Raw genomic sequence first — 27,220 nt, 5'->3', positions numbered from 1 at the left:
AATTGATAGTGAGAAGATATAGTGGACTTAACAAATATTCAAAAGCCCGTGAGTAATTACACGTACCTTCTGCACTGAGTCATCCACAGACATGAGTGTCTGCAACCTTTTTCGATGTAGGTAGTTGGTGAACTCCATGTGGATTGGTCTCATGGGGCCCGTGTACTGCATGATCCAATGTTTGTCCATGTTTGGGGCATAGTTGTAGCTGGGGGTGCTAAGAGGGCACAAAGAAGGGAGAAACAAGACAGGGATGTGAAAAAAAAAAAAGGCTTTATTTAAGGTTGAAGAGAACATACATCTTTACTGTGTTCCTGATAAACTTACATAGAAGTGAGAAAATCTTTTTGGACATCTGTCCACATGTTATCAGAGCACAAAACAGCAACTACCAGCACATTTAAGATGCCAAAAAACACCTGTCTGCTACTTTTCACAAACTGCTGCTGAGTAACAGGTGCCACAGTTGTCCACTGTGTCTGATCAATAGCTACTCTGTTTGTTGACGGAAATGTCTTAATACTTTGCAGCCAGCACCTTCGCTGTTTTTCCATACCTCTCTCCGACTGTCTCTCCCCTCACACAGAGACGAGAGTCTCCTCGCTCCACTGCACTCTTGGCACAGACAAGTAATTTGAGGGCTGGCACATGCTTAAGAAAATAATAGGCCCCAAAGTCAAGTTTGCAACAACTTCTGGACCAAATATTCAGTAAGTCATGTCCATTTGAAATGGGGAGGATAACAAGAGTGGATAAACAGCAAGAGGGAGGGAGAAGGAGACGTGTTTGTGGCGTTACAGCTGAGAGAAGCTGTTCACCTGTTGTCATGTTTTAGCTGTTCAAAACTATTAACAGTGGTATCAGTTGTAAAGTAAGACGAGAGACAGAGAATACTTTATGACTTTGGGTCTGCAAAGTTTCTGGGGTCTCAAGGCAAAAAAGTACATGAATAATACACAATAATTATGTAACTAGAAAGCTAGTTGGTAGTAATGAAGTTATTTTCCTTCTACTACAAGTAAGTCCCTCCTAAAACAAACTATAACTCAACAGGTTCCACCCTTGAATAAGCAGCCCCAAGTATCAAAACATAGATAGTTAATGAAGACCTGCTATGAGAGCTGCTTTGCTCTCGCTGACTGAGATGCCTTCTGCCCTCTGTCTCCTCAGGCCTCCTTTGTGAGAACAGTGAACTCTTCACCCACTCAGCAGGAGGTCTAATAAGCCCCACAAAGGGACCTGTCTCCGGGCAATGGGCCACCAAGGTATGGGGCCCTGAGCACCAGGGAACCAGGAATGCAGAGGTCAGTGGAACCCAGCCAGTCCATAGGAGAGGTCGCACCTGCCACCTGTCACATATAGGTCTGCATTTTTTTGGTATCAGCCCCGGATTACGGCAGCACCCTGTTCACCCCAGAATGCCTGATGACGATACAAAACTTAAAACAGAAACATCCCAGATGCAGATTAGTGACGACTCCCTAAAGCAACGTGTTGAGCTATGCCCAGAATAACTTGTATCACTCCCTGCCATGGGGAGACATGCCATTGAGACACCACACCAATTCTACAGTTTTTAAAATTGGTTGGGAGTTTGGCTTGCATCTAAGAGACCGCGTAAAAAAACACCTTCAGCGAGGAATGTTAATGACATTAACATCAAACCCTCCCCTGCTATTGTTGCTGTCAATGGTACAGACGCTTGTTTTGATTTATGAGGCGGCTCCGCCTTCACTGCCACGCTGTCTCTTCCCACCTCTGTGCATTACACAATCGTTGTATAGGGCATCTGCTGCAGAGATAAAAAAAAAAAAAAAAAAAAGTGAACCAACAGTTGCAAAGTCATATCTTTCCATTGGTGGATGCCAAACCTCTTTGAACTAACTTAAAGTCGAACGATCTGTAAAAAGAATTCTTAACATCCACCAGTGGAAAAAAATGTTTTGCCATATCTGTTATGGAAGTTTACAGTCAAGAAAAAACAAAACAAACACCGACCCCATGCCAACCACCTGTTCTCTCCTTAGTAACTGCACCACTTATTCCACTGCACCTACACACAATCACCGGGGAAACCACTTTAGTCACCCGTGGGCCCCAGCTCCACCCCCTTCGCTTGGAGGCTCCAGCTAAAAATAAATTAATAATGCCACAAAGGGTGTTCCAAAGCACACAATGCATTCCTCGCATCCCAGGAGCCGCAGGGAGAAACTACTGATTGATATGGACAGGGTCAGGAAGTCTTTTGCGAATTACACAGGAGAGGAGGAAGGGGTAGGCAGAGTGAGCTGGGATGAAAAAAAAAAAAAAACGGGACCACGCTGGGAAAGACAGAGGGAGAGATAAACAGTGACAGAAACAGAGATATAAAGACAGTGAGGTAGGATAAATAGAGACAGGGGAATGTTAAGCAAGCATTGGGAAACAAAAACAAAGAGAAATACTGAGCTGAAATGGCAGCTTTGCAGCCTTGAACCCTAAAACGAATTCTTCAAAACACCATACTCCCCCCCATCCAGTGGAGCAGGGCATCCTGAGAGCCTGTTTGATGGCCCACCACGAGATGGAAGGGCACAGTGCCAGTGGGACGAAAAAGTATTGTATTGCAGCACTGCCTCAACTCTGTGATGAGAGTTGTGAGAGGCCAGTGTGGGCTTGGCATGAGCACAGTGCTCTGCAGAAAACGCTATCCCTGATCTTCTCCATGTTATGTGTCCAGCTATTCTTACACGATAAATCATTTTGATTTCACGCTTGCAGTGTCGTCAGCCCTAGCAGCTTCTAAGGAACCTGTCATCTCCGGGGATTGAGGGGTGCGCTTACTATAATAATGTAAGGTACACCATCCTAGAAACTCAAAATGGATGTTAATCTGAAATCTAAATATGGACCCTAAACATGAATTTTCATTATTTTACAGGGTTAAAAGTCCTATGAAGGAATCCTGGTGAGTGTATATGTTTGAGCGAATATGATGATGGGAGTCTGAATATTACTTACATGTGCTGTGAAGCATTTGGAAAGAGCTCGGAAAACTGTGGTGCCGAGTCCTCTGGGCCATGAGGAGCAGCGTGGCTGATGACCATCATGACGGGTCGGTGAGGGTATATCTTCTTGGACATGCGGAAAAAGTTGACGCTGTCGTTTGTGATCAGATCTGTGAAATAGTCCTTTAAAAAAACAAAGAAGTGCAAAACAGGTATTGTTATTCAGTGCTATAAGGCTAAAACCCACATGTAGCTAAAAATGAAGGTGGAGTTGTGGAGACTTGCTAAACAACACGAGCTTTGATAAAATCTGTTTGCAGTCCAATCAGCGTGACATGTTGCTTTTCCTCGTCCAGTCATTTTCAAATAAATTGAGAAGGGCCAGTGGGGATATGAAGTAGGGCCATTGAGTACACTACAGTACCAATCTGTCAAGTCAACGGCTGGCGGCTTGCCTGTGTGTGTGTGTGTGTGTGTGTGTGTGTGTGTGTGTGTGTGTGTGTGTGTGTGTGTGTGTGTGTGTGTGTGTGTGTGTGTGTGTGTGTGTGTGTGTGTGTGTGTGTGTGTGTAACCGAGTGTGCGTGCTCGAGTCCGTGTGTGTACGTGTATATAATATATCGGCTGCCTCATCAGTGAATCTCTGCACTATTGAATGTGACACCACTTGATGGTGAGAGGAGCCTGGTGCTCTCAAATGGTATGTTGTTATGACAGCTCCCACCCTCTGCTCCACTCAGAGCTATCCATTCTGTTTCTGCCACTTAGCTTCATTTTACTCCATCCATTTTCCCTGAGCGTGTTCCCTTCTCCTTCTTTCTCACGGATTCCCTCGCAGAGATAATGGAACACATGAATCAGAGACAATAATCTCAAAAGATATTGACCTCAGGCAATACTTGAGAAATGAGCTCAAGTGAGTGTCCTTAAGATTCTGAAAGCTGTGTCTTTCAAAGTTTAGTAGCAAGGGCAAAGAGTGGACAACTGAATGTATGAGAGGAAGTGCAAATCACTGTAAGGAGCTTAGGCTCAGGAAATGTGAAATTGTCACAACAATCAACCCACAGGTGTGACATTTTATTAAAACCTTTATTCCATGTGAGGTGGAGTCTGTTTTGTTTCCCTTTTTTAAAGTTGTACAGAAGAACACACCCTGAACTAAAATCACAATAGTATTTGCCAAGTTTCCAACAGAAGATTAACCCTTCTACCTGCCGTGGTTGGCAAGCCGCTGATGTTGCCTGGCATACAACAAATGGAAGGGAGTGCCAGGTTGAGAATGAAAGGATGAAGGGTGATTTCCCTGAAATGTCAGATGTGGGTTTGGCTGCTTCATCCTTTCACTATTAATAGGTTTTATAGCCAGGCCAGTTTTAATGGCCTGGCGACTGCACATGCCCATGGGGGCTGATGATTGTGTGCACATGGCAAATCGCTGCCCTGCACTTCATGTTGCCAACTCCCAAAATCTGAGCCACTGCTGTTGAGGGCTCTGGCAGGACAAGAGGAAGTGGCAGTGTCATGGGGAATGCCTGGCCAACAGCTATAAAATAGTCAGAGAGGTGAAGAGTATCGCTTTTCCTATTTGGAGCTGATTAGTTGTAAGTGGCTGTCATATAATAGGGATTCATTTGCACATGGTTTCATTTCCCAATGTCATTCATTTGTGTAATTTGTGAACCTACAGGATGGTCAATGCAGGAGGGATATACAGCTTTGAAAATTTACATGAGGAGTCGTCTGTTAAAAGTTTGTTGCTGGCACATCAAAATATCACATCTGGCATGGGAACCAGGTCACTGTTATGGCAGTTGTTTTACTGTCATGGAACTTCAATAAAAGAAGTTTATGGATCACATCCTCAAACTAAATCTCACAAAATCTCTGACAAAAGCCTTAGCCTCACTGAACTCGTCTTCCTGCAGATGGAAAATCAGATGGGACCCATTTTAATGAAATCACAGGGCAAGTGCCTCATCTAATCACAACGACTTGATGTGCCAGCTGCACTCTGTGCGGAACACCCTGACCTTCTCACCCTGTGTGGATTTAGAAAGGGCCGTGGTTGTCCGAGCAGTAGCAGGTTGATGGCTTTTGGCAGTACATAGCAAATATAGTGTCCATTTGGTTTTAAACCACAATCTGCTGACCAAGTCCATGTCATGTAAACACCCTGGCCTCAGCTTGTGGGTCATTTTACACCTCAGTCCAAGTTGGCAGAGGATTAGCAGTCCAAACATTTGTTTGCCCATCTTTTCGAGCAGCCCTCCTCATGGATTCCTTGTGTATCTAGGACTGCGCAACCTGGGAAGATATTGGCCCGAAGCTGCAAAAACAAACTGACAGCTCTTACGAAAACATTTGGGGAAGATTGATGACCGATGCCATCCAAAGCCACAAAGAGACAACCATAGTGTTCATCTCCAGAGGCTGTCAGTGGCCAAGTAAAATTTCCCCTACTTTTTTATTTTGGTATCATAGCACAAAATCATTCTGCAAAACTTCACGGTGCGACACAAAGAAGATTAAAAAAGGCAGACAGAGTGAGAGACAAAAACAAGTGCACAGTGGTATTTATCACAAGCCACGTTGGCTTCTCATAAAGATGCATGCATTTTACAGTGCCTAAATATTGAGGAAAGGTGCGTCATAATAAAGGGATGCTGCAGAAAGAGGAGACGCCACTTCAACTCAGCTCATTCCCTTTAATTCTCAAGATAGAATTCCTGCCAACCTGGATCACGACACAGTGATGAGTGAAATGCTTCACTGTCTGTATTTATAAGTGAGTGGAACCTACAATTTGTCAGGTGAAGTCTTTATATTAAGCCACAAAGGGAGAAGAATTAGTGATTGAGTCAATGGCCCCTTTTTAAGAAATTATGAGAACACATACCTTGGCATAATCAGCACCATGTTTCTCCTTGTAACCATTCCGACAGACAGTGTAATTATAGAAGCGGGAATTTTTGACCAATCCAACCCATTCGCGCCACCCAGGTGGGATGTAGCTGCCATTGTACTCATTGAGGTACTTGCCGAAAAAGGCTGCAGAAGAAAAGAAGAGATAAAGAAGGGTTGTTTTGAATATCCACAGTTTGTTTTAATGAGCAGTCTTTGGCCATCAATGTATGTTTTCATTGTTCCCTGAAGGCTGTGTCTGTAAAACTCTCAGTTGTGTGTCTTTTTGTTACTTTATCTGTGTGTGAGTATGTAAACGCTTAACTTTTTTTGCTTGTCTCTTTCCCTGGCTTCACTACAGCATTCTTGGATAGGCTGGGCAGGGAGCCAGCCTTTACCAGAGAAGGCTAATTGCAGACTAACGCATCAGCTAGAAAACCACAGGCCGTACTGCAGCCCATAGGACCCCACTGAGCTGCCCAGTCCAACGCCTGCCCATCACTCACACACACACTGTCTGATGGGACAAGACAGCAACCTGGCACGCTCAGCGTGTTTGCATTTCTCACAGCAGACAGCCAAGCAGGCAGGCAAGCAGGGTTGTGGATTCAAGCTTACTTTAAACATTTCCATTGACTAATATGAATATAAAGTGGCCAGGAGAAGATTTGAGCTGGTAGTGATTGACAGTTTCTTGATCAGAAGTGAGAAGGTACCTAATACAGGTGAGCCATCATTACCATAAAAAAGTGCCTCTTTTTTTTTTAACAAGAATTATAAGAAAAGACCACCAGTATTGCATGAAGAGCTTTCTGGTGAACCAACAGAAGGCCTTTCATGCTGATTGTATACGTGGTTGTAATTGTGTATGCGTGTGTCTTCACCAACCTGTCCTGTAGCCAGTGTTGTTGAGGTAGACGGCAAATGAGCGTGGCTCATGCTGAGCTTGCCAAGAAGGGGAGGAGCAGTTCTCATTGTTGGTGTAGGTGTTGTGGTTGTGGACGTACTTGCCCGTCAGCATGGAAGATCGTGACGGGCAGCACATGGGTGTGGTGACAAAGGCATTGGTGAAACTAGTGCCACCATCCTCCATGAGTTTACGGGTTTTATTCATAACCTGTAGAGAACCTGGAGGACAAGGTGAGATGATCGGTGTTGTACGGATACAGTGGCATCTTTTTTTTGTGACATGCATTGTTATTCATCAAAAAAATAAATAAATCTTGAGACAGTAGACAGATACATGACCAAATGATAACTGTTTTTTAAAGAAAATTATAGAATTATATTTATTTGATTTCCAGATGCATAAACCCATGAGTCAATATATTTATATTACTACATAACCTTTTCTGACTCAATTCTCTGAGAGACTAAATAATTATAATTCAGTAGTTAACAGACCAGATGGCCATTCTGGTCTGGCTTATGGCCTCTATTTAATATTTAATGTGAAGACAAAGACCACATAAATAGCCACAAAGACAAAGAAACTGATTAAGACAGAGTGGAAAGAAAACTCAGAAAAAAAACAAAGAAATGTAAGTAAAATCCAATTCAAGACTTTGTCAGTAAAAAATAGGAGCCACATGAAAAGTAAATAGGGCCCACAGAATTCTAGGAAGACCAGGAGGCGCGCCAGACTTACCCAACTCAACATCCTGGTCGTCAGTCATGATGAGGATGATGTTGGGCCGGATGTTCCTGCGGTCTCGCTGGATGCGACCCCTAAGGCCCTGAGCCCTGGTGGTGGTGAAGGCCGAGCTGCCAGGAGCCCAGTCCAGAGACAGTAGGACCAACCAGGACAGCCACTGAATCAACATGGTGCCTGATACAACAGGCCACTGGATGGGTAGATGGGAGGATTAATGGAGAGATGGGGGGGGAGAAGAGGACCGGCCAGGCCACTCACTCACACCCGTGTAGCTCTCGCAGCCGTGGTTGACTGAGGAGACAAGAGGAGAAAACATATGGAGATATTACAACAAGAAACAAGGGGGAAACATGAAATAAAGTGGCCAGTTCTGAAGCAGAAGAATAGAAAATGACACTAAACATTTAGAAAAACAGATTACCTATGTGATCATTTAAGCATATTCACTTGAGATAAACTGTGTACATCTGATCACAAATCACACTCAAATACAACAGTTTATCCAAACAGAGAGGCCCAAAAAAAAATTCCTGAGCTTCACCCCCTGATGATTGAACAAGATAAACGTACCCAACAGTTCCAACATGTGTTTTTGCTGACTGACACCCAATTCATACTGAAAACGAAATCCTTCAACATCAACTCTCATGACCTGAATTTAAAACTAAAACCAGATCACAGCAACCCATCAAAACAACAAACGAGCAGTGAAGATCTAGAAACACAGATCTCACCTCAGAGAATCCCATGAAACTCATGTTTTTGGTGTTTTGTCATAATCTCCTTGAGCTTTCTCTTGTGTTTTTCACTCTCTCCTTCTGTGTCAGATAACACACACTCACACATGGAAACTCTCCATCTCTACTGGAGAGCTGTTGTTCAGATAACTGTGCTAAGATTACGCCATTGGCTGTCCGCACTCAAACACCCACAGCCCCTCTCCTGCGTGAGCCAATCGTGGCCCACCTTCCACCTGTCACTCAAAAGTCACCCCCTGGTGAGTCAAGCATGACAGAGGGCCGGTGGGGGGAGGGAGTTAGGGGCACTGGAGGCGGAGAGAGGGTTCCGCTACATTAACCCCAGTGCCACTGTCGCCAGTCACAGATTACCACTGAGTCATCGCAACACTTTGCAGCCTCTTTCTCACTGACAAAGTCATAGTTGCTCATAAAAAAAAAATTCTAGATCAGAAATCAAGGGACCAGTGAAAAATGTATGTTATTACAAAGCTGAGCTCAGTTCTGCTTTAGTCTTCCTGTCACTGCCAATACTGAATTTAAGAAATTCCCCAAATGAATGTATTATTCCACTGTATCAATTAAAGATAAAGTAAACATGTAATATATATAAGTAGGAAACTTTCCGTAACAATAATATACTATATATGAAAGAATGGCTTGTGGCCGTGACATGAACCATGAAGCTGTAATAATGAGTACTCAATCACTGCCTGTGAAAAAGTGCCTTATGGACAGCAATCCCACTGAGTGGCACCATACTGCTCCCTATTCGGAGTTAATGGCCTGAAAACAAATGGCAGGTCTATGACACCTGAGCCTGGCCAAAACCCCACTGAGTGGCTCCGCCCTCATTTCCCAAAAGGGCCCCGTCCAGATTGGCAAACAGTGACAACTGTTAAAGAATAAAAAGGATCATTTATAGTTTCTAATGTAAAATGAAACTACCTCTGGATAAAGTTAAAGGTTGAAATGCCAGTCATCTGTATCTCAACACATCATCCAAACAAAACACGTGTAAATAGGTGAGAAAAGTCATGTTGTCACCTTGTTCTAGTATTGTTTATCCGCTGCTTCTCCATTTTGATGGTAGATGTGATAAGCAGGGCTACAGACAGAGATTTAAGAGCACTCTGGCCTGTCCTGTGTTTCAGACGAGCAGTGTCCGGGAAAGCCAGCCGGCCCAGTCATCATGATAGCCCTGTGCAAACATTGGCGCCGTTTGGACAAACACCCCTCCAGTGCAGGGTGGCGGAGTGCACAGAACCTCGCAGTGAATTACACACACAACACAAACTACTGTACAAACATATGGTGACACGCAGAAACTCATAAGATACTCACACACAACCCGTTCCCCTACAAAAACAAACTCCTGCTGTATGGCTACAAGTCCTCCTACACAAATGGGAAAGCTTCCCAGAAACAATAGATGCATATCCAGACAAAACTCAAGCCTCTATATCTGTCAAGCTGTGAAAGACCTGAAATAAGCTGTAAACCAGTTGGCCAGCTCGTGTAATGTTAGCACCTAGTGCAAATTCAATTTTACATGTCAATGATTCCAAGCAATGGCCTCTTCTTGCGACTGAGAAAACTGACAAGAAGGTTCATTGTGGTGTCTGATACAAACCTTGTGGTGCTTATGTGGTTATCTACAGTGGAATCAATAGCTATACTGTCTGAAACAACTGAGACTGCAAGGCTAATAAAGTGCCACAACCAATGGGTTGTGGGCCGTAGTTACGCACGCAAAAAAACCCAAAAACTCCCCTTTCTTTGGGCTCTCGTGCATCCTAACTCAATTTCAGCTGATCCACTTTCCTCAAGAGGTCATCTGAAGTTCACTGATGAGCAAAGGAATTTCTAGCAGTTCTGTGTCTTGGATCATTTGGTAGCTATCCATGTCAAGGTGACCCGTCATCAAAGAAAAAGTATTTGTTTATGTCACATCCTCACTACATTGACTTCCTCATGCTAATGTGACATATGGGGTAGAGGAAATGACCAGCTAATTGACAAGACCAGTGTGTGGAGAAAAGCAGCTTCCATTTATAAACAAAAGATTGACTGATTGATGTCATTTGGCTGGCTGTATTAAGACCTATGGCACATGCAGCAAGTTTCCTATTCATCCAGAGGTTAACAAGAAAACAGACAAGACTATTTAAATTAAAATGATAGTTTCCGTAAAAATAATTAGCAGATTTTTTTTTTTTTGCAGACTCAGTTTAAAGGATAGTTCAGCACCGTAGGTGTAGTGCTGCTGGAGCGCACTGGAACGATGCTTTGCCAGTTTTTTTTGTCAGAGAAAATAAAATGCTCACAGTTCTTTTCATCTGGTTAAAATTCATTCACATTTTTAAGTGCTTGAAGATCTAATCATTTCTAAACCGCATGTCCTCCAAGAGAGCCAATTAAAACAAATGAAATGGTCAATATTGTCAAATTGACATTTAGGGTGTATTGACTGATTCACGATGTCGAGTGATTGGCCTCGTTTTGATCCGCTCCTGTTTGCCCTGTAAATTTACTCCATTACGAAACAATACAAACTTAATACTTGCTGAATTAATTTCAAATTAAAAGTCTTCTAGCTTTTCAGTAGACAGAAAACACTTTTTGTTTTTTAAACAAGTCCTATATTGTAAAAGCAATATTGCAGCAAAATGTTAATGGCACTTTAGATGAGTAACGCAGAACAACCTTTGAAATTTTCAATGATTCTCTTGTTGACTTCATTACCATCAAGGCTACATTATTATAGTATAATATAGTACGTAAACTTTCCTCCAAACAAAGTGATCAGACAAATATAGAAATGTGCGACAACTTAAAAGTGTGTGCGTTTACATGCGTCACAGGTGCGCTCGGGTAGATAGCACTACACAAATACACCCGTTGAGCACTAAAACAGCGGATCCCCAATTTCAGAAATTATTGACTCAATGCATTTTGATATGTCATATTAATATGCGTGTTAGAAACAATATCTGATGCAGGTTTGAAAGTTGGGGGAAGTTAAATTGTTCAGACTGGAAAATTTAACACCTCTTTACTTACAGATGATTGTCAGGATTAACAGCAAAGGATTAACTGAAGACATCTGTGTGTTCAAACACAGTCACTTCTGAGTGTTTTGTTTTGCATACATGCTTAGCAAAGTTTTATTTAGAGTTCTTGGCTTCAGGCACACTCAGGGATGAGAGGCAGCTCTAAATTTTGCTGGATGCATTCAGTAGTAACAGGCACTTCATACACTGTAAATACACAACATTTTTGGATGAAATCTGAAAGTTATTATATAGTTGGCTTCTGAATCTCTCTTCTGTTACTGCCACTGCTTCTTACTTGCCTACAGTTTAAAAGCATGTTGCAAATTACACGAGCCCCTTGAGAACAGTGAGAATAATGTTTCATGTCATTTTCATAAACCCTTCGTTTTGAATGAGTCATTTATTTATATCATCTAGCGTGATATACGTAGAACAGGCTTCTTCGATACATCTGTGGAACAGACAAGAGGTCTTTATTCCTGGACAGAGTCAGAGGACCAGGGAGAGCATTGTTTCTACTTCCTCATTGTTTTGGAGGATTAGCACTAATGACCCTTTAAATGAGCCCTTACTGTACTCATCATAGTTAAGCTGGGGGAGGAATATTGGGGATGGATGGGAGGAACGTAAAATGCCCAGGGGTTCAAAGGACTGAAACAAAAAGGCCACTATGTAGTTTTCAGACACACAGCTGCCAGATACATAAAAGATGTGCAATTTTCAGATTAATGGCCATCAACACTAGGGGCTTTTTGCACACCTCAACACCCTACTAATCTTAGCTTTCATGATAGTAAAGTTTTTTTTCCTACTTTACTTGCAGAAAACAGCTCTTTCACTTACTTTCCTTTGGCGCATGCAGCATTGCTCAGTCATTTGGTATGGCTACACGGACAGCTGTGCTTTGTGCACCGAGTAAAGCTGAACATAATAGAGTTGCTGCTTGTGTAACCATGCAGGGCAGCAGTATTTGGCTGGTTGGCAGTTGTGCCCTCCAGTTAGGGCCTCAAGCCACACACTCTGCTCCGCCCTGACCCTCCTCCGACCCAAGTGGTGATATGGCTTTGATGGTGGCTTGTTTAACCTAACCTCAGGAACCTGAGGCTACCCACACACAGGGGTTAAGAGGGGAAAGTCTGAGGGAAAAAAAACGAGTGGAGGCGGCTCAATCCAGAGCTATGAAGTTAACAAAAGTCTTGTAAAAGTCTGGTTGTGATTGGCCTGCATATTCATTTCAGCAAAGGCAAATAGGCTGCATCTGGCTTAGGTTGTGTTCAGTCAGCAGAGGCAGTCCATACATTTATCAGCTGTCACTGAAGAACAGCAGATGCACAAAGACATAAAAACCTCCTATGTAAAAACACAGAATGATGGCCATGAACCAATGTATCTCTTAAAGCAACATGTTTGTCCATCAACACGTCTGCCCACATAACAGAACTTTGCTCAAGTTAACATGGAGAGTTTGGAGGTGAGGGGGTTCATGTTCCCAAAACAAGATGCAAGTCAAACACAAACCAGATGCCATGCTCCTCTAAAGTAAATCAGTCATTCATAAAAGGCCTTGCTATTAAGGACAATGGCCATTTCAAAGCACCTCTAATCCCCCCGCCCCCTTATTCCTGCTCATTCTCTCTCGCACTCCCTCTCTATTTGCCCAGTTCATCTCCACAGCAGCTAAGTCACAGAGGAACAATGACAAAAAAGAGGGGAATTAAAGTCTAATGGCATAGTTTGAATTCTGTAGGCTGGTGTGTCACTGTAGGCTGTGTGACCAGCAATAACAGTAAGTCATTCATACAGTGATTACTCTACCGTGAGAGAATTGTGGAGAGCAGGAAATACAAATTAAGAATGGGGATGTGAGAAACAATGCAGAAGAGATAATGAACAATGTTTTGATTTAGACCAGTGACATTTTTCAATCTAGTCTGATTGCTCCCTCTCCATTTCAGAGGGTAAAAAAAAATATTATATTATATATATAGGTTAATATTGAGGTTTGTCCAAATATTTCTGTAATCCAAGGGAATTCAGCTGGTCTGCTGCCACGAGGACTGACGAGGGCCTTTTGCACTGAGGAGAGCCTGTGTCGGGGCCCGCTGTGCCCGGCAGGCCAAGTGCAGCACATTGTACCCACCAAGACCAGCCCGTCAGCCACACTGAGCAGGCTGAAGGAGAGCTCTGTCCCAGGGCATTCACTTGGCTGTGGGTAGGCACTGGGAAAAAGCTCAAACCTTGGTGTTTTTAGACTCTTAACTCCACTGATTTGTTTGACCAAAATGTCCAAACTGGTGTAAGATCTCTGACAAAATTCCAGTGAGAAAACCAAGTGTGAGGCAGTGACAAGAGATCACTGGCTCTTTGTTCCAGCATGTTTACAGCTACACAACTCTTTAACTTGACAGGCACAATCAGGATCTTTGTCTTATCAATGGTAAAACGCTAAACCTTCAGATGTTTAAGCTTCACATCCACTGGTGTGTGGTGTGTTTGGGCTACGTTGCAGGCTACTTTAATAAAGAAGAATGGCCTCAATTTAGTGAAATGTGAACCTGGAGTGAGCGCATTCATGGCTATTAGTGAAAGCCCTCGTGTTTCTCTCTGACCTGGTAAGAGACCCTTTGTAGTGCCAAGGCAGCTAGGCCACCTCATCAATATTATGAATGCATATAATGTATAATTAAATGAATCCTTGTCTAAAATACTTCAAAGTGGGAATGACTGGCTGGCCAACAGGCAGCCTGTTGGAAATCATGAGGGGCTTTTAAGCACCCTGAGGGGAATGATTAAAAAACACAAAAGGTAATTTTAGAAATGGAGAGCGCTGTATTTATTTGTGTATGGATGTGTGCATGTGTTCCTTGCCTGAAGGTGGTGTGTATTTAAGTGTTCATATGCTGAACTAAGGACAACCTTTGTTCAATTCTGTATATCTAAGCGAAAGGTTCATGCTGGTGACACTGACAAATTGGGTTTAGCGTCAGTCAGTAAGACTGGAATCCCTCACGTACACTCATTATCATTACTTTCAGTGCACTGAGTGAAATGTAACAATTTCAAAGAGGCTAATTTATTCCCCCACCATTTAAAATTAGTGTGCAACAGTAATTATTGCAGAAAAAGTGTCTTAAAGAGTCTGCAGCATGACAGTGATTCCAAACACGCAGCCAGAGTTGTCAAGAACCATCTGCAGTGACAAAAAGAACAAGGAGTCCTGCAACAGATGATTCAGGCCCCACAGGACCCTGATCTCAACATCATGGAGTCACGTTGGGAATACATGAAGAAAACCAAAAGTCACTGAGACAGCAAGGAGGCTTGCTTTTCAAGCGAGGTTTAATTGTACAAGTGGAAAAGCACATTTACTATTCAAGAGGGTTAGGGAGAGGGTAAGAGAAAGGGGCAGGCAGAAGGAGGAGAGTGAATGAGAGGGAAATCACTCCTCTGATTTATAGTGTGATATGAAAACATGGAATCACAATCAGAGGATCAGCGGCCACAGTTATATGATATGAGCCTAAAGCGAGCACTTTCTTGTTAAATCAATTCTAAGCCATGAATGGAAACCATTAGCGACAGACGACCTCAGATTTATAAAATACATTGCATTTATATTCCTGCAGCCACTTTCTTGTCAAAACCCACACTTCCATCAGAAACACTTTATCAGGCTACAGGAGTTCCAGAGAAAATCAGAGCGAGAGGGAGCAGAATGTGTTGCTCACTCACGGGTGGCTTTCTTGTCTCTTTGACGTGTCAAAAATACCCCAGATAAATTATTCCTCTTACCACAAAAGAGAGTATGGCAAATTGCTTCAATGGGTTTCCACTGAGGTAATTGTCACGAATAAAGACCGATTTCTTTTCCATGAAATCAGCAACATGGCGGCAGAGAGAAAGAGAGTGCGAGAGAGCAAATGCACCAAGTCTGATGGATGTTTTTTTGTTCACTGACATGAGAAGTCTGTTGAATTATTTTTCTTTTATGATGTGACCATTGGGAAGAAGAAGAAGAAAAAAAACTTCTTGTAGAGTTTGAGCACAACGAGGAACGATTTATTGGAAAGAAATGTGCTTTTCTCAGTGTGCACTAGTTACTATGATTCGCGATCAAAACCAGGTATTTCTCCTGTATATATATATATATATATATATATATAGGCTACTGATGCAACACTGTTCATCCCTCTTGCCACTAGTATCAATATGCTTAATCTTAGAGAAACAGATCTATTGACTGACCTGAAGTGGCAGCAATTGCTGATATAATTAAATTAAATATAAACAATCATTCAACATTTAAATTTCCTTAATTATGTGGATGCAATCCAAATTAATTCTAAGCATAAATCATTAAAATGGAAAAAAAGATTCGTTAAGGTGAGCTGGTAGCAGCTCAGCCAGCAAATTCCCGTTAAGTGTAGTGCTGCTGGCGCATGAAACTAAACACCCCTAAAATGCAGAGCATGTGTAGGCATATTCTCTGGGAACCGTAGACAAACATAGACCATGAGAACCAGGCCGTGTGACCCTGGACGCCATAAACAAACGTCTCCATGACTGTGACACACCAACATGATACCACTCATAAAACTGCATTCGTCTGACTGCACCTGTGCCTGTGCAGCACTCACCTCAGTACATGCCTGCAGGCATGATGGTATAGGAGTGTATTAGCATATCATGTACTCTGATTCTCTCTCTGACTGTTTGAGTGAATGACTAGTACAGAGTCAGTCAGACCTGAGCACAGACAGACACGTAACCTGTAATTTGTACAAAAGGGAGCTCTCATTTCCATTGCCTCTGGCTTAGTGTGTGGCTTTGCAAAGCATGCAGCAACGTCATTTGTGATTGAATTAACTTTATCCTACCTGGCAAAAATTTCAGATCAGATGATATATATATATATATATGATATCTACTGAAAGACTAATTAGTTTAGAAAGCATGAAACAGGAAGCTTACCCATCCAAATGCTTCTACTCCTTTATATTTGAGCCAAAGTTAAAGGAATGCAGTTAACACATCATCCCAACATGTTCAAGAGACACCAGCCAAACTCAGCTGAAGTCGCCGAGGGCAATTGAAGAAAAGCAAAAGTGAAGATAATGTGTCTCATGCAATGCTGGACCTTTTCATTATAAACAAAAGTCGTTGTTCAAACTGCTCAAAGATACAGCCATTCTACATCCACATGGCCTAGTCGTGCTTATCAAGCGAGGGCAAACAGGACTAGAGGCTACCAGCAGCACATGGCCAAGTCCACACATATTAGCACTTGTGCATGTACATACACATAGAAACACACAAGCAGAGGAGGGGAGAGCTGGCAGAGGCTGAATGTGTTTGCCCGCTCCAGGGGAGAAGGAAAGAAAGGGAGCAGAAGAGCTGAAACAAACGCATGCTGGCTTCTATTAGTCGAGCTGTGGAGCGAGATGGAGGGGTGAGGAAACATATTCATTCCTTCTACCCCTCTGCCCCCCGTCCATTCCCATCCCTCCAGCCCTCCCACCCCATTATCTCCATTCTGGAAAGGCGGTGCATGAAAGGGACAACCCCCCAGTGGCAGCACTTCGCCCTCCAAATTTACGCCGACGCATTCTGACGGCTGCTTAATTGTACGTGATACAGGCAGGGTCCTTTCTCTTTCAAATCTAAAACAGATTGCTTCTCCCTGGGGAGGGGATTATTGGACAAGAGAGATGACAAAGCAGGGACAGTCCAGCCCTCTAGGAGGTGGAGGACAGAGGGGGTAAAGCTTGTGGATAGTGTGTGTGTGTGTGTGTGTGTGTGTGTGTGTGTGTGTGTGTGTGTGTGTGTGTGTGTGTGTGTGTGTGTGCGTGCGTGCGCATGGCTCTTCGATGTTTGTCTTTTGTACATGCTTGTGTCACCACAAGAAGATTATGTTTGTGTCCATGTGTTTCAAATGCACGCACGTGTGGGTGACAACCGAGAACGTGTGCACATCAACCAGCCTCTGATCCCGACAAGATCAGTGGATCTTTTCTGTCCATGTTCACACTTCCCTCTCTCTCTCTTCTTTATCTTATCCCTCTTCCACTTCCCCTTCTGTGTCCCTCTTGACCCAGCTTTCTCTTTCTCCCTCTGAAGCCCATGCTGCATCTATGTGCGGTGACATTTGAACAAAAGCTGCTCTGAACATCACAGAAAAAGCATTAAAATCCTCTTTCTCTCACTTAGTTAGTAATAACTAATGTGCACTTTTAGCCACGACAAGCAATCCCCACATCTTCTTGCGCGGTGTACATTCTCAGGCCAAAATTGCAATAACTTGGTCAGAGGTCATTCCTGGCTTTTGGATAGCTGAACCATCTACTGAACCATTTGTTCATAAAACATACCTTTCATTTCCAACTAGTCATCAGGGCTAAGGCTCTTTACAAAGGGGAGGATAGGCACAGAAAGCAGTAAGGCACTGAGTATACGTCTAGTTTGCTGCTCTTTTTAATGTGTGCTAAGTACGAGCTCAACGGTTGGAGGATGAGGAATTCCCTCCAATGATGAGCTGGATGTAATGTTTGCATGCCCTGACCTTTCTCGCTCAAATGACAGGCTGAACAAACACTTGGGGGTGCTATTGTGAGCTCCCAAATACCCCAAAATAGATCCGCACAGTTTGTATGTGGCTGTGTGTGTGTGTGTGTGTGTGTGTGTGTGTGTGTGTGTGTGTGTGTGTGTGTGTGTGTGTGTGTGTGTGTGTGTGTGTGTGTGTGTGTGTGTGTGTGTGTGTGCACATCCAGATATGCATGGCATATTACCCTGGAGATATGTCCTCAAAAGTCAAGGACACATAGCATTTTAAGGTCTGTTATGTTGGTTCAAAACTCCATAGCAATGTCTGATCAGTAAAGTCAACTAGAGGAATTGAGAAAGTGTCTGACTCATCTAAAGATAGCCGTTCTGGGTCCCACATAAATAAAAGCATGCCAAATGCTCACTGTTAAAATACTGGTCATTTGCAGTGATAGGACTGTGCAATCTACTCCAGCGCTACTATGCAATCAGGCTTGTATGAGGAACACTATCATTAAGCTGAAGAGATAAACAAGTGCTGGAGGAGAGGGTGGTTTAGGAAATCTTTGCTTACATAAACTAGTCACACAGATTAATTTTCTGTATTTTCTAGAGAAAGAAAATGTGAGGAACTCACAATCCTATAGTGTTTAATAAAAAAAAAATTTAAAAAAAAATTAAAATTTTTTTTTAAAAAAAGCTTAATTTTTCAATATAGAGCATTTATTAAATCACTAGCCAGTTTAATTGATTCAATTATTTCAAATTGCGCCTAAACTGCTCTTGGCATATAATACATTGGATCATTCATTCAAGTTCTAAATGCAATTTTCTTCCATTTCAATGCAATTTCATTTCAGACCTTCTCATTTTTTTTTATAGGAGAACGCATTCACAACCAAGAGAACCCTATAATGATAGAAAACGTGACTTTTGTCACCAGTGAGAAGTGAAGTGACAAAAAAAGTGAGAAATCAGCATGATAACAGTCTGACTCGGCTGAGATAAAATTATGGAGATGAGTTGGAGACAAGAGGACAAAAGAGAACAGAGAGAGCATTGTCAAAACTCATCTTGCAGATTTTTAATTTGGAGTTGAGGAACAAGAATGAAAGAAAAAAGAAAAACAATTGAGAAAATTCAGTTTCTGTAATCACAATGAAACAGTAGTTTTGACTGGTATAGCACCTTTTATATTACATTATATTTGGCTGTTGCTTTTGTCCCAACTGACTTACAATCAGAGCATTAACCAAGCAAGAGCTAGATATCTAAGACTGGGAGTGTATCCCTTTGAAACAAATGACAAAAATCATATTTAGTCTAATAGAACTAATACATTGTGGCTTTTTTTTTTTTAAAAAAAATTTCCTGTAATATTTAGACTGCTATGAATGCCTTTGACCTTGTTCATGAGACAATGAGATGGCATGTATGTCTAGGAAGTCTCTGATTCACTCTGCCTGGCATTTGGCACACACACACACACACACACACACACACACACACACACACACACACACACACACACACACACACACACACACACACACACACACACACACACACACACACACACACACTTTTGGTACCGTTTGAACAAATAGTAAAACCCACAGATACCACCTCTTTTTCCCCCCTTACACTCAGTCACTCAACATACTTATCAGAAGAACGAATTACTTGACTTATTACTTCCACGCGCACATAGACAGACAGACACACACACACACACATCGTAGATTTAAACGATGGCAAAGCCGCTACTGGAACAACGTTTGTCTTGGCAAGCGTCTACCCCCCAGAATCTAATTATTTGCAGCAGCTGCTCATGCTCTTGTTTGTAGCACAGTGAAGCTAAAAACTGTTTAAAAGGATCTCTCCGCTTCTCAGAGCTGGCAGGAAGCACAGTGGTTTAAAACACCCCAAAGCCGCTTTGCTGTGCTCTGGGTAGGGTAATCAGAACATGAATCTAAACACTGCTGGTTAAAGGGTGGATTTATGGATCAATCTTGTCAATATGAAGAGTTTGAAGTTAAGGTTCTCCATCAGTCACCAGCCTTCCCATTCACTAACATAAAGTGACACTGCCAAAGTACTGAAATGTAAGCCAGCCATTCTGCACTAATTTTGCCTGATTCAACCATCGGCTTTGAATGCGACCACAGTATGATTTTGTCGTTTAGAAAATCTAGGTCAGAAGGATAAATTCTCTGTTTTTTGTGGACTGTGAGGTAAACACATTGATCCGAAGCACAACTAGAAGGGCACTCGGAGAGCGCAGACCTCTGCCAAGGCCAATAGACCAATTCTGCAACTCTGCAATTGCACCCACTATATATGTCTGGATCTATTTCCAAAAATATTAAAGAATGATGTCAAAATCTAACTGAAGCTTCACATCTCAGCTGTTGTGCCAGTTCCAGATCTCCCTTATAAAACCACTGTCCTTGAGCAAGCGCATGAGCCTACAGGAGAAGGCATTTGGCCACAGTGGGGAGGAAAAACTTCCTTTTAACATGAAGAGACCTCCGACAGAACCAGACTCAGAGGTGGGCGGCCATCTGCCTCAACCATGGGCTCCTGTTACGGCTATGTTCCCTTCATAATGGGTCGTTTTCTGTGGTGCGGAGCCGTGTTTCCAATTCAGTATGCCTCACCTCCAATGATGCTCACTAAAGGAGGAAGGGGGAACAGGGACACAATTAGCTAAATTAAGCTAAATGTCTATATCGCAATGTTAATTAAAGTGAAAAATAATTCATAGATCTGCCCCGTGATTTGGATCCACTGCAGAATTTAATGGATGCCAAGTTTCATGAAAATCAGACCAGAAGCTAAACTCATTGACAAACAGGCAAACAAACAAACTGCATCAAAAACATAACTTCTTTGGGCGAGTTAATAAAGAACAGAGTCAAGTCATTCAATTGACCCTTAAAACAGAGGAACTTTTATATTGTACCACACACAGCTGAATCAAAGTTTACAGGCAGCATAAAATCTGAATTTCAGAAGTCAAAAAGATTTCAGCATTTTGATTTTTTTGGAGCCATCAGAAACAAGGTCATATGTGGTGTCTCTCTGGTTAATAGGGGAAAAAAACAACTTCATTTGATAAACGCAATATCTCTCATACAAGTTTAAGTGCTACCAGTGTCCCAATAAAAAATAATTTCAACCGCCCGTCTCTTAAGCTCTCAAAACAAATCTTTCCGCTGTTTTCTTAAATGATCTGCTCATACAAGTAGATTTTATACGAACAAGTCTACCTGCCTTAAAGCAGCACTCATCACAACCTATTGGTGGTTGTGTTAAATACTTCAAGTAACAAGCAGGAAGTGTAGCTACGGCTGGTTTACCAAGGTAAACACAAATTCACACAACAGCAGCTTTCACCCATACAACCTCCGCTCCTTTCAGCCCCGCTGCTGTCCATACAGCCTTTCACAGCTGCACAATCTCCCTTTGCGAACACCTCACACACATACACACACAAAGTGCCTGCAGCTAGGTATAAATACTATACATCATATTCCCACTTCACTGGCAAAGTTTCCATTCTCACTTGACTTGACTTAAATAGCTAAAGTGAGGTGTACATTCCCTGAGTCTCTGCCTCTCTGCTTAACTTTGACAGTTTGTCCGGAAAGAGCTCTTCAGCAGCTCATCCATTTAGCGTATACTGACATGATCTGCCAGAAGTGCACTCTGTCTAAGATTTATGAAAAAATTTATCTGGGCTGAAGTGAGGGGGAATGTTAAATGTCACATTGAGTTTTAGGAATGTAGAAAAATTGTGCTTTAATTTTCAATGATAGGAACTGACAAAGACGATAAGAAAATAATTAATCTTCAACACAGTTTTGTGTATGATAAGAAAATTATACAATCAGTATAGAAACAGAATAAATACAAACTGAATTGTTATACCCATACCCATAGTATACCTACATAGTTCATTGTGCAGCATACTTTTTAAGAGGCAGCAAAGTTCTTAAAATTTACAATAGTTCCTTTTCCTTTTTGAATATTCTGTATTTAGAAAACAGAAAAATAACAGATGAATGCTTATGAATTGGGGGGGAAAAAAATGACATTAATGGAATGTGCTGCCTTCTAATCCCTTGAGATGGAGGAATTTGCAGCAGAGGGAATTCCTGTCATTCAGGGAGAAAACTACGAAGTCCTGCACACACACAGAGCTGCTGTACAGGCAGCAAAGATTGACTGCAGAAACAGCGCAGCTCACCAGCACTATACAAATCCCTATTTACAGACTCATACTCTGTAAACTGAATAAGACATTTACTGCAAGCTGAACAAACTAACAGGTAAAAGGGTGGAAAATAGTAGAAAGTAGATAAAGAGAGTGAGAAAGTTGCACAGTACCTGGAAGGCAGGACAGCAGAGTGCTGGTTGAGTGAGAGGCAAGGCTAGGATTCCTCTCTTAGTTTTATCCTCACGTTCCTTCACCCGATCTCCCGTCGCTCATAGAGGAGTTTGTGTCTTGGAGCTGGGATTTTGATTTCAGGAGTAGGGAGGACCACACAGCTCCTGGAAGACAACCTCTCTCCTCTAATCCTCTCTCCGATGTGATGACACTCTCTAACCTCGACCATCTGTTGAAACACGTCCCGGAGCAGTCAGCACCACGCTGTGTCAAGAACCCCACTCCCCTGCCCAATCACAGACCGGCTGCTGGGTGGCTCCTCGCTGCCAGGAGGCAGGGACAAGGACACAGCGCAGCGCAGCGCAGAGGGACACACACACACACACCCACACACACACACACACACACACACACACACACACACACACACACACACACACACACACACACACACACACACACACACACACACACACACACACACACACACACACACACACACACACACACACACACACACACACTCTATGAGATGAGAGCAAGAAAACCCCCAGTCATCGTAACCTGAGAGGCAGAGTGGGAGGACGGGGAGAATGAGAGGAGTGGAAAGAGGAGGAATGGGAGGGGAGCAAGCGAGAGACAAACAGAGCGAGATTAGAGGAGGTTGGGGGGGGGGGGGGGTTAAGTTCAAAAAGCAGAGGTAGAGAAGAAGATGGAGAAATATTATTTGTATGTTTTATATTACCTTGACGGTAGTGTTACTTACTGAAAAACTCTCACACAAATCTTAGACTGCAAACCCATACACGGTCAGACACACACAGACTACTTTACCCTCAGTTCTTGACCTCTTTCCTCCCTCTCTTCACCCTGCAGCCACAGAGTATGTGGTCTAAAGAATAAAACTAAAAAGGCAATAAAATTCTGTATTGGCTCCGTGGTGGGAATGCTATTGGCACTAAACTGTTACATCTGCAGGCACAGAAGCACAAGCAGCAGCCCTCACACCTTCGTGTGATAAATCCTTACAGTCCCCCAGCTGCATTCCTGCCCTTCACCACCTATTGCCTTAAGTTAGAAAGAAGGGCCGAGGGGAAGACACTAAAATTACAAAGCCAAGGAAAGAGTAAGATAAAGAGGAAAAAAAAAGGAGAAGAAAAGAAGCCGAGACGAGCGAGGCTTCTGGGTTTATGGCTAGATGGCAGCAGATTGACAGAGCAAACATTTACCATTTACCATCAAGCTTTCATCACTAATGCTGCATTTCCTAAACGAATCAACCGATTTTCAACCCATTCATGCAAAACACAGGGAACTTTAGGTGAGAAAGGCTGTCACATTAATCACTTAGTTGAACCACTGTCCTACTCACTGATGTAATAAAAAAGGATTACGAGACCCTGATGATATTCAGGAGCAACTTCAAAGGCAAACCCTAATGAGGTAATACCCATTTGATATCCTACAGCATCACCATGAGTTAATCAGAGGTGTGAAACACCAAAGAAAGGCTTCTAAGTGGTTCATTTACATTCAGTAAAGAGCATAAACACAATGGTCACTGTTTCAAGTTATTGAGCCTGGTATTATTGACGGCTTTGTCCCTTTCCAACTGACTTTAATCATAGTTTAAGGCTAATTATGTATATTTAAAATATTTTATTTGTATTTATTCCGAAAAGAACGTTTCATGTTATGGTGTAATATTCCTCAGAGCCCACATGTGGACCAGTTTTTGAATTTGATCTGATTGCACCACAGAAAAAACATCAGATACTTCTTTCACATTTTCCAGTGGATGCTACCACTCGGGTTTTCATTAAACTAAACACGGCCTATTTTCACCAGGGACACGTGAAACTTTCCCCAGCTTGGACTGATGTTTGAAATAGGCAGCAGTGAGAGAGAGTAAGGGCCTTAGGGGGAAAGAGCTCAAATTAGATTAACTAAATTCACAAAGACTGTCCCCAGTCCCTCCTGCATGGCTACACACATCCCAACCCACACCTCCAACCCCAAGCCCCCATTCTCACGGCCGAGAAGTTTCCAAAGGGCCTTCAGGCAGACCAGGGGCGACCAAATCCCTGTGCTCTTTACTGGATTAAAGATGGCTGCCCCACTAGGGGAGAGGGACTGTTTTTTTCAGAAGCTGAGCACATCTGTAAACATCTTAAATCCATGCAGACAGAAAAGGTTATCAGGTTGAGTTTCTGTGAGGAACACATCCACAACCTCATCCATCCCCTTTGAAAGTTTCTAGAGGTAGAAACTGTCTTCTACTTTATGCAAACACACATCATTCATTTGGCATGACCACCATTAATCTCCATTTTCCATTTTCACTTCCGCTGGTGGACACAACAGCAACAAAAGCAAGGGTGGAAGGAGGTCTATAAAAAGGCCTCATCTTATGAATGACTGAATGACCTGCAGGGGGGCCAGTGGTTCTCTGGTAACCCCTATTCACTCTCCTTCTCCCCATCCTTACTTAGCAAATTATTCAAGTCTATCTTCATAAACATGTAGGTTATCCAAAATTATCTTCTCTCTTTTTGGAACCCTTATTTAAATGTCATGGTTATCTCTTGCACAAGCTTTACTTTTAAACTGAATGCAAGCCTCCTCTGACCACCTCAGACTCACTTCCCCCCTTTCCATCCAGCTTTCCAGCCATCAGTTGGGCCTGCAGGTGCAGGCGGAGGCCAGTGTCGGGGGGCTCCTCGGTTCACTAGCCCCATTCTCTGTGGCTGAATGAGATACATAGGGGTGTCATAGCTGTGATCCTGCCTCTGTGCCAGTATATACTGCTAAATAAGAAACTGGGGAATACAGTCATGATGTGGGGTTGACTCTGTCTTGTGCTACGTAGTATTTTGAATACCAAGCACATGGCCACTGCCATTATAACCTCGCTGTTATGTAGTTATGTCGACTCATGTGAAATAGCTGCGAGGATACAGAGGGAAAGCAGGAGAAGACATGCAAGCTTGGTCATGAAAGTACAGGACAAGGCAGAAAAATGTAAGACGAGAGAGGACAGAGGGGAGATAGAAACACAGTAGGGACATAAGGGCGGCAGGGTAAGGAAAAAACAGAGGGAGAAGAGGGGCTTCTGTAGTTCAGTGACAGCTGAACATGCTTCACACGGATGTGGTGGGATTTTGCCAATGCGGCTCTCACACCACACTCCTGCTGTGCCATGCATGTGCCCTTGTATTACATGTAAGTGGCTTAACACGCATGAAAACCACACATGCATGAAAACCTGCAGGGCAGCATTTGTCACTATTCAATATTCTGAGTATAGCCAAAGACATGGGAAGTGAGGACCAGTCTTAAATAGTTACCAATACCAGAACAGTAGTACCGATAAGGCTCAGGAGCATTTGGTACAGCTATCTAGTTTGCTCACTGTTATTTAGTTTGTTTACTTTGGTATTCATTTTAATTCAATTAAATCAAGTAAGAACACCAATACTATACTGATAAGAGTACAGGTACATATCAATACCGGTAAGCAGAACCGGCATCAATACCACTATTGATAAAATAGTGCCATTCCATGAATCCCTATGAGTTAAAAAAAAAATTCTGCAATACCCAGAATAAGTACTCTGATGTTCCAACCTTTACTTACTTAGCACTGAGGTGCTATGTTATGTACCTGGATCCATTTCGAGGGAGTTTTGCTTGCTTGTCATTATTTTTATTATTTTTGAGTACACTACTTGATTGACCTTATTTTTCATAACTCACCTATAAAATACACGTAAATTGTGATTATTGCAGAAGTTTGGTTCTACTTTGTAAACAAATGAAATATTATGCAATATTAATCATATCTTGATATTCACAATATTAGTGTCATTAATGTGGGTGTAAACATGGTTTGTATTGAAATTACAACAAACACTGAATAACAGAGTACACAGTATCCCTAGGCTTTTTTAATTTTTAAATTTTTTTTTATCTTTAAAGGTTTCCTCGTGATTGTTTCAATAAACGTTAAGACTGACACCTATTCTTGAAAGCCCACAGTCAAGCAGCTAACGGGTGGTTCTGTAGACAAAAGGAATGCACCAACACATACTGAAGTCATTTACAGGGCCCTGAGATCAATTGTTAGGTCATTTCATAATGACAATCCCCATACCCCCCAAACAGACTTCAGTCAAATGGTCCATATGTTATCTCCCTAGCAGATATTTATATGACAGTGAACCATCAGAGCCAAGAGTGTGATGGCTACTTCCACTAACAGTTAAAGTTGATATGATTAATACCTTAAATGTAATTACTGACTATCCTGCATTAAAAGCAATAGTTTCCATTAGCTACACTGCCTTTATGTTGCAATCACACATGTTTTTGCAGCTTCCTCAAACTGCAGTTGATTTCATCCTCACGCTGATCATTTTTGATTTCAGGAAATTATAAGATTGATTGCCATATGAAATATCAATGGACAGGTTGTACCTTTGGTGGGCCAATAATAATAAAAGGTACAAATACTTACTAACTTCCATGTGTCTAGTTCAGAAGGAACGCTGTCCACATTGGGTAACTCGGTGATAAAAAAGGAAAGTGCATCCAGATAATAATAACTGTCAGGGCGGACTATGATTTCTTGGCTCTTACGTTACTTATCAAACTTTTCAACATTGTGTGCCAAATATGGAGGCTAATATCTTCCAAATCCTTGGACACATTCATCAAATCTCCCAATCTATCTTTTCAAATATTGCATTACAGTATTGCCGTGAATAAAGTAACATCTTTTATTCATTAGCTCTTCCAAACTTCCAGTATTTTTTATGTTTGCAGAAATGATCAAATCCAATGATAGTGCAGAGACTAACTGCAGAAACCTCACAGACCACCCACAGAGCCATTTTATAGCAGGATTAGGACCTTCCAAAAGCTTCTACAAAGTTAGGAACAGATAGAGAGACAAA

General features: G+C 42.3%; 1 protein-coding gene across 4 annotated transcripts in view; it reads right to left on the bottom strand.

Annotated features, from left to right (window-relative positions):
• Window positions 1-22,522, bottom strand: part of sulf1 (sulfatase 1) — a 36,619-nt gene extending 14,097 nt beyond the window's left edge. For 2 of the 4 annotated variants that reach the window (XM_069703680.1, XM_069703681.1), the window contains exons 1-6: window positions 22,265-22,519; window positions 7,534-7,830; window positions 6,774-7,013; window positions 5,881-6,032; window positions 3,001-3,170; window positions 67-217 (exon numbers count right to left, since the gene is read on the bottom strand). In XM_069703680.1, the coding sequence (XP_069559781.1) occupies window positions 67-217; window positions 3,001-3,170; window positions 5,881-6,032; window positions 6,774-7,013; window positions 7,534-7,708 (888 nt within the window). In that variant the 5' untranslated portion in view covers window positions 7,709-7,830; window positions 22,265-22,519. Of the gene's footprint in view, window positions 1-66; window positions 218-3,000; window positions 3,171-5,880; window positions 6,033-6,773; window positions 7,014-7,533; window positions 7,831-22,264 lie in introns of all 4 variants that reach the window. The other 2 variants (XM_069703682.1, XM_069703683.1) reach the window with 2 other exon arrangements.
• Window positions 22,523-27,220: the final 4,698 nt, after the last annotated feature.

This window comes from Brachyistius frenatus, unplaced genomic scaffold, assembly GCF_029030835.1.
Source record: "Brachyistius frenatus isolate BFR_SWC_R1_liver_20210118 unplaced genomic scaffold, ASM2903083v1 Contig_47, whole genome shotgun sequence".
Lineage (NCBI taxonomy): Eukaryota > Metazoa > Chordata > Actinopteri > Embiotocidae > Brachyistius > Brachyistius frenatus.
This window is presented reverse-complemented; position numbering and strand designations above follow the sequence as displayed.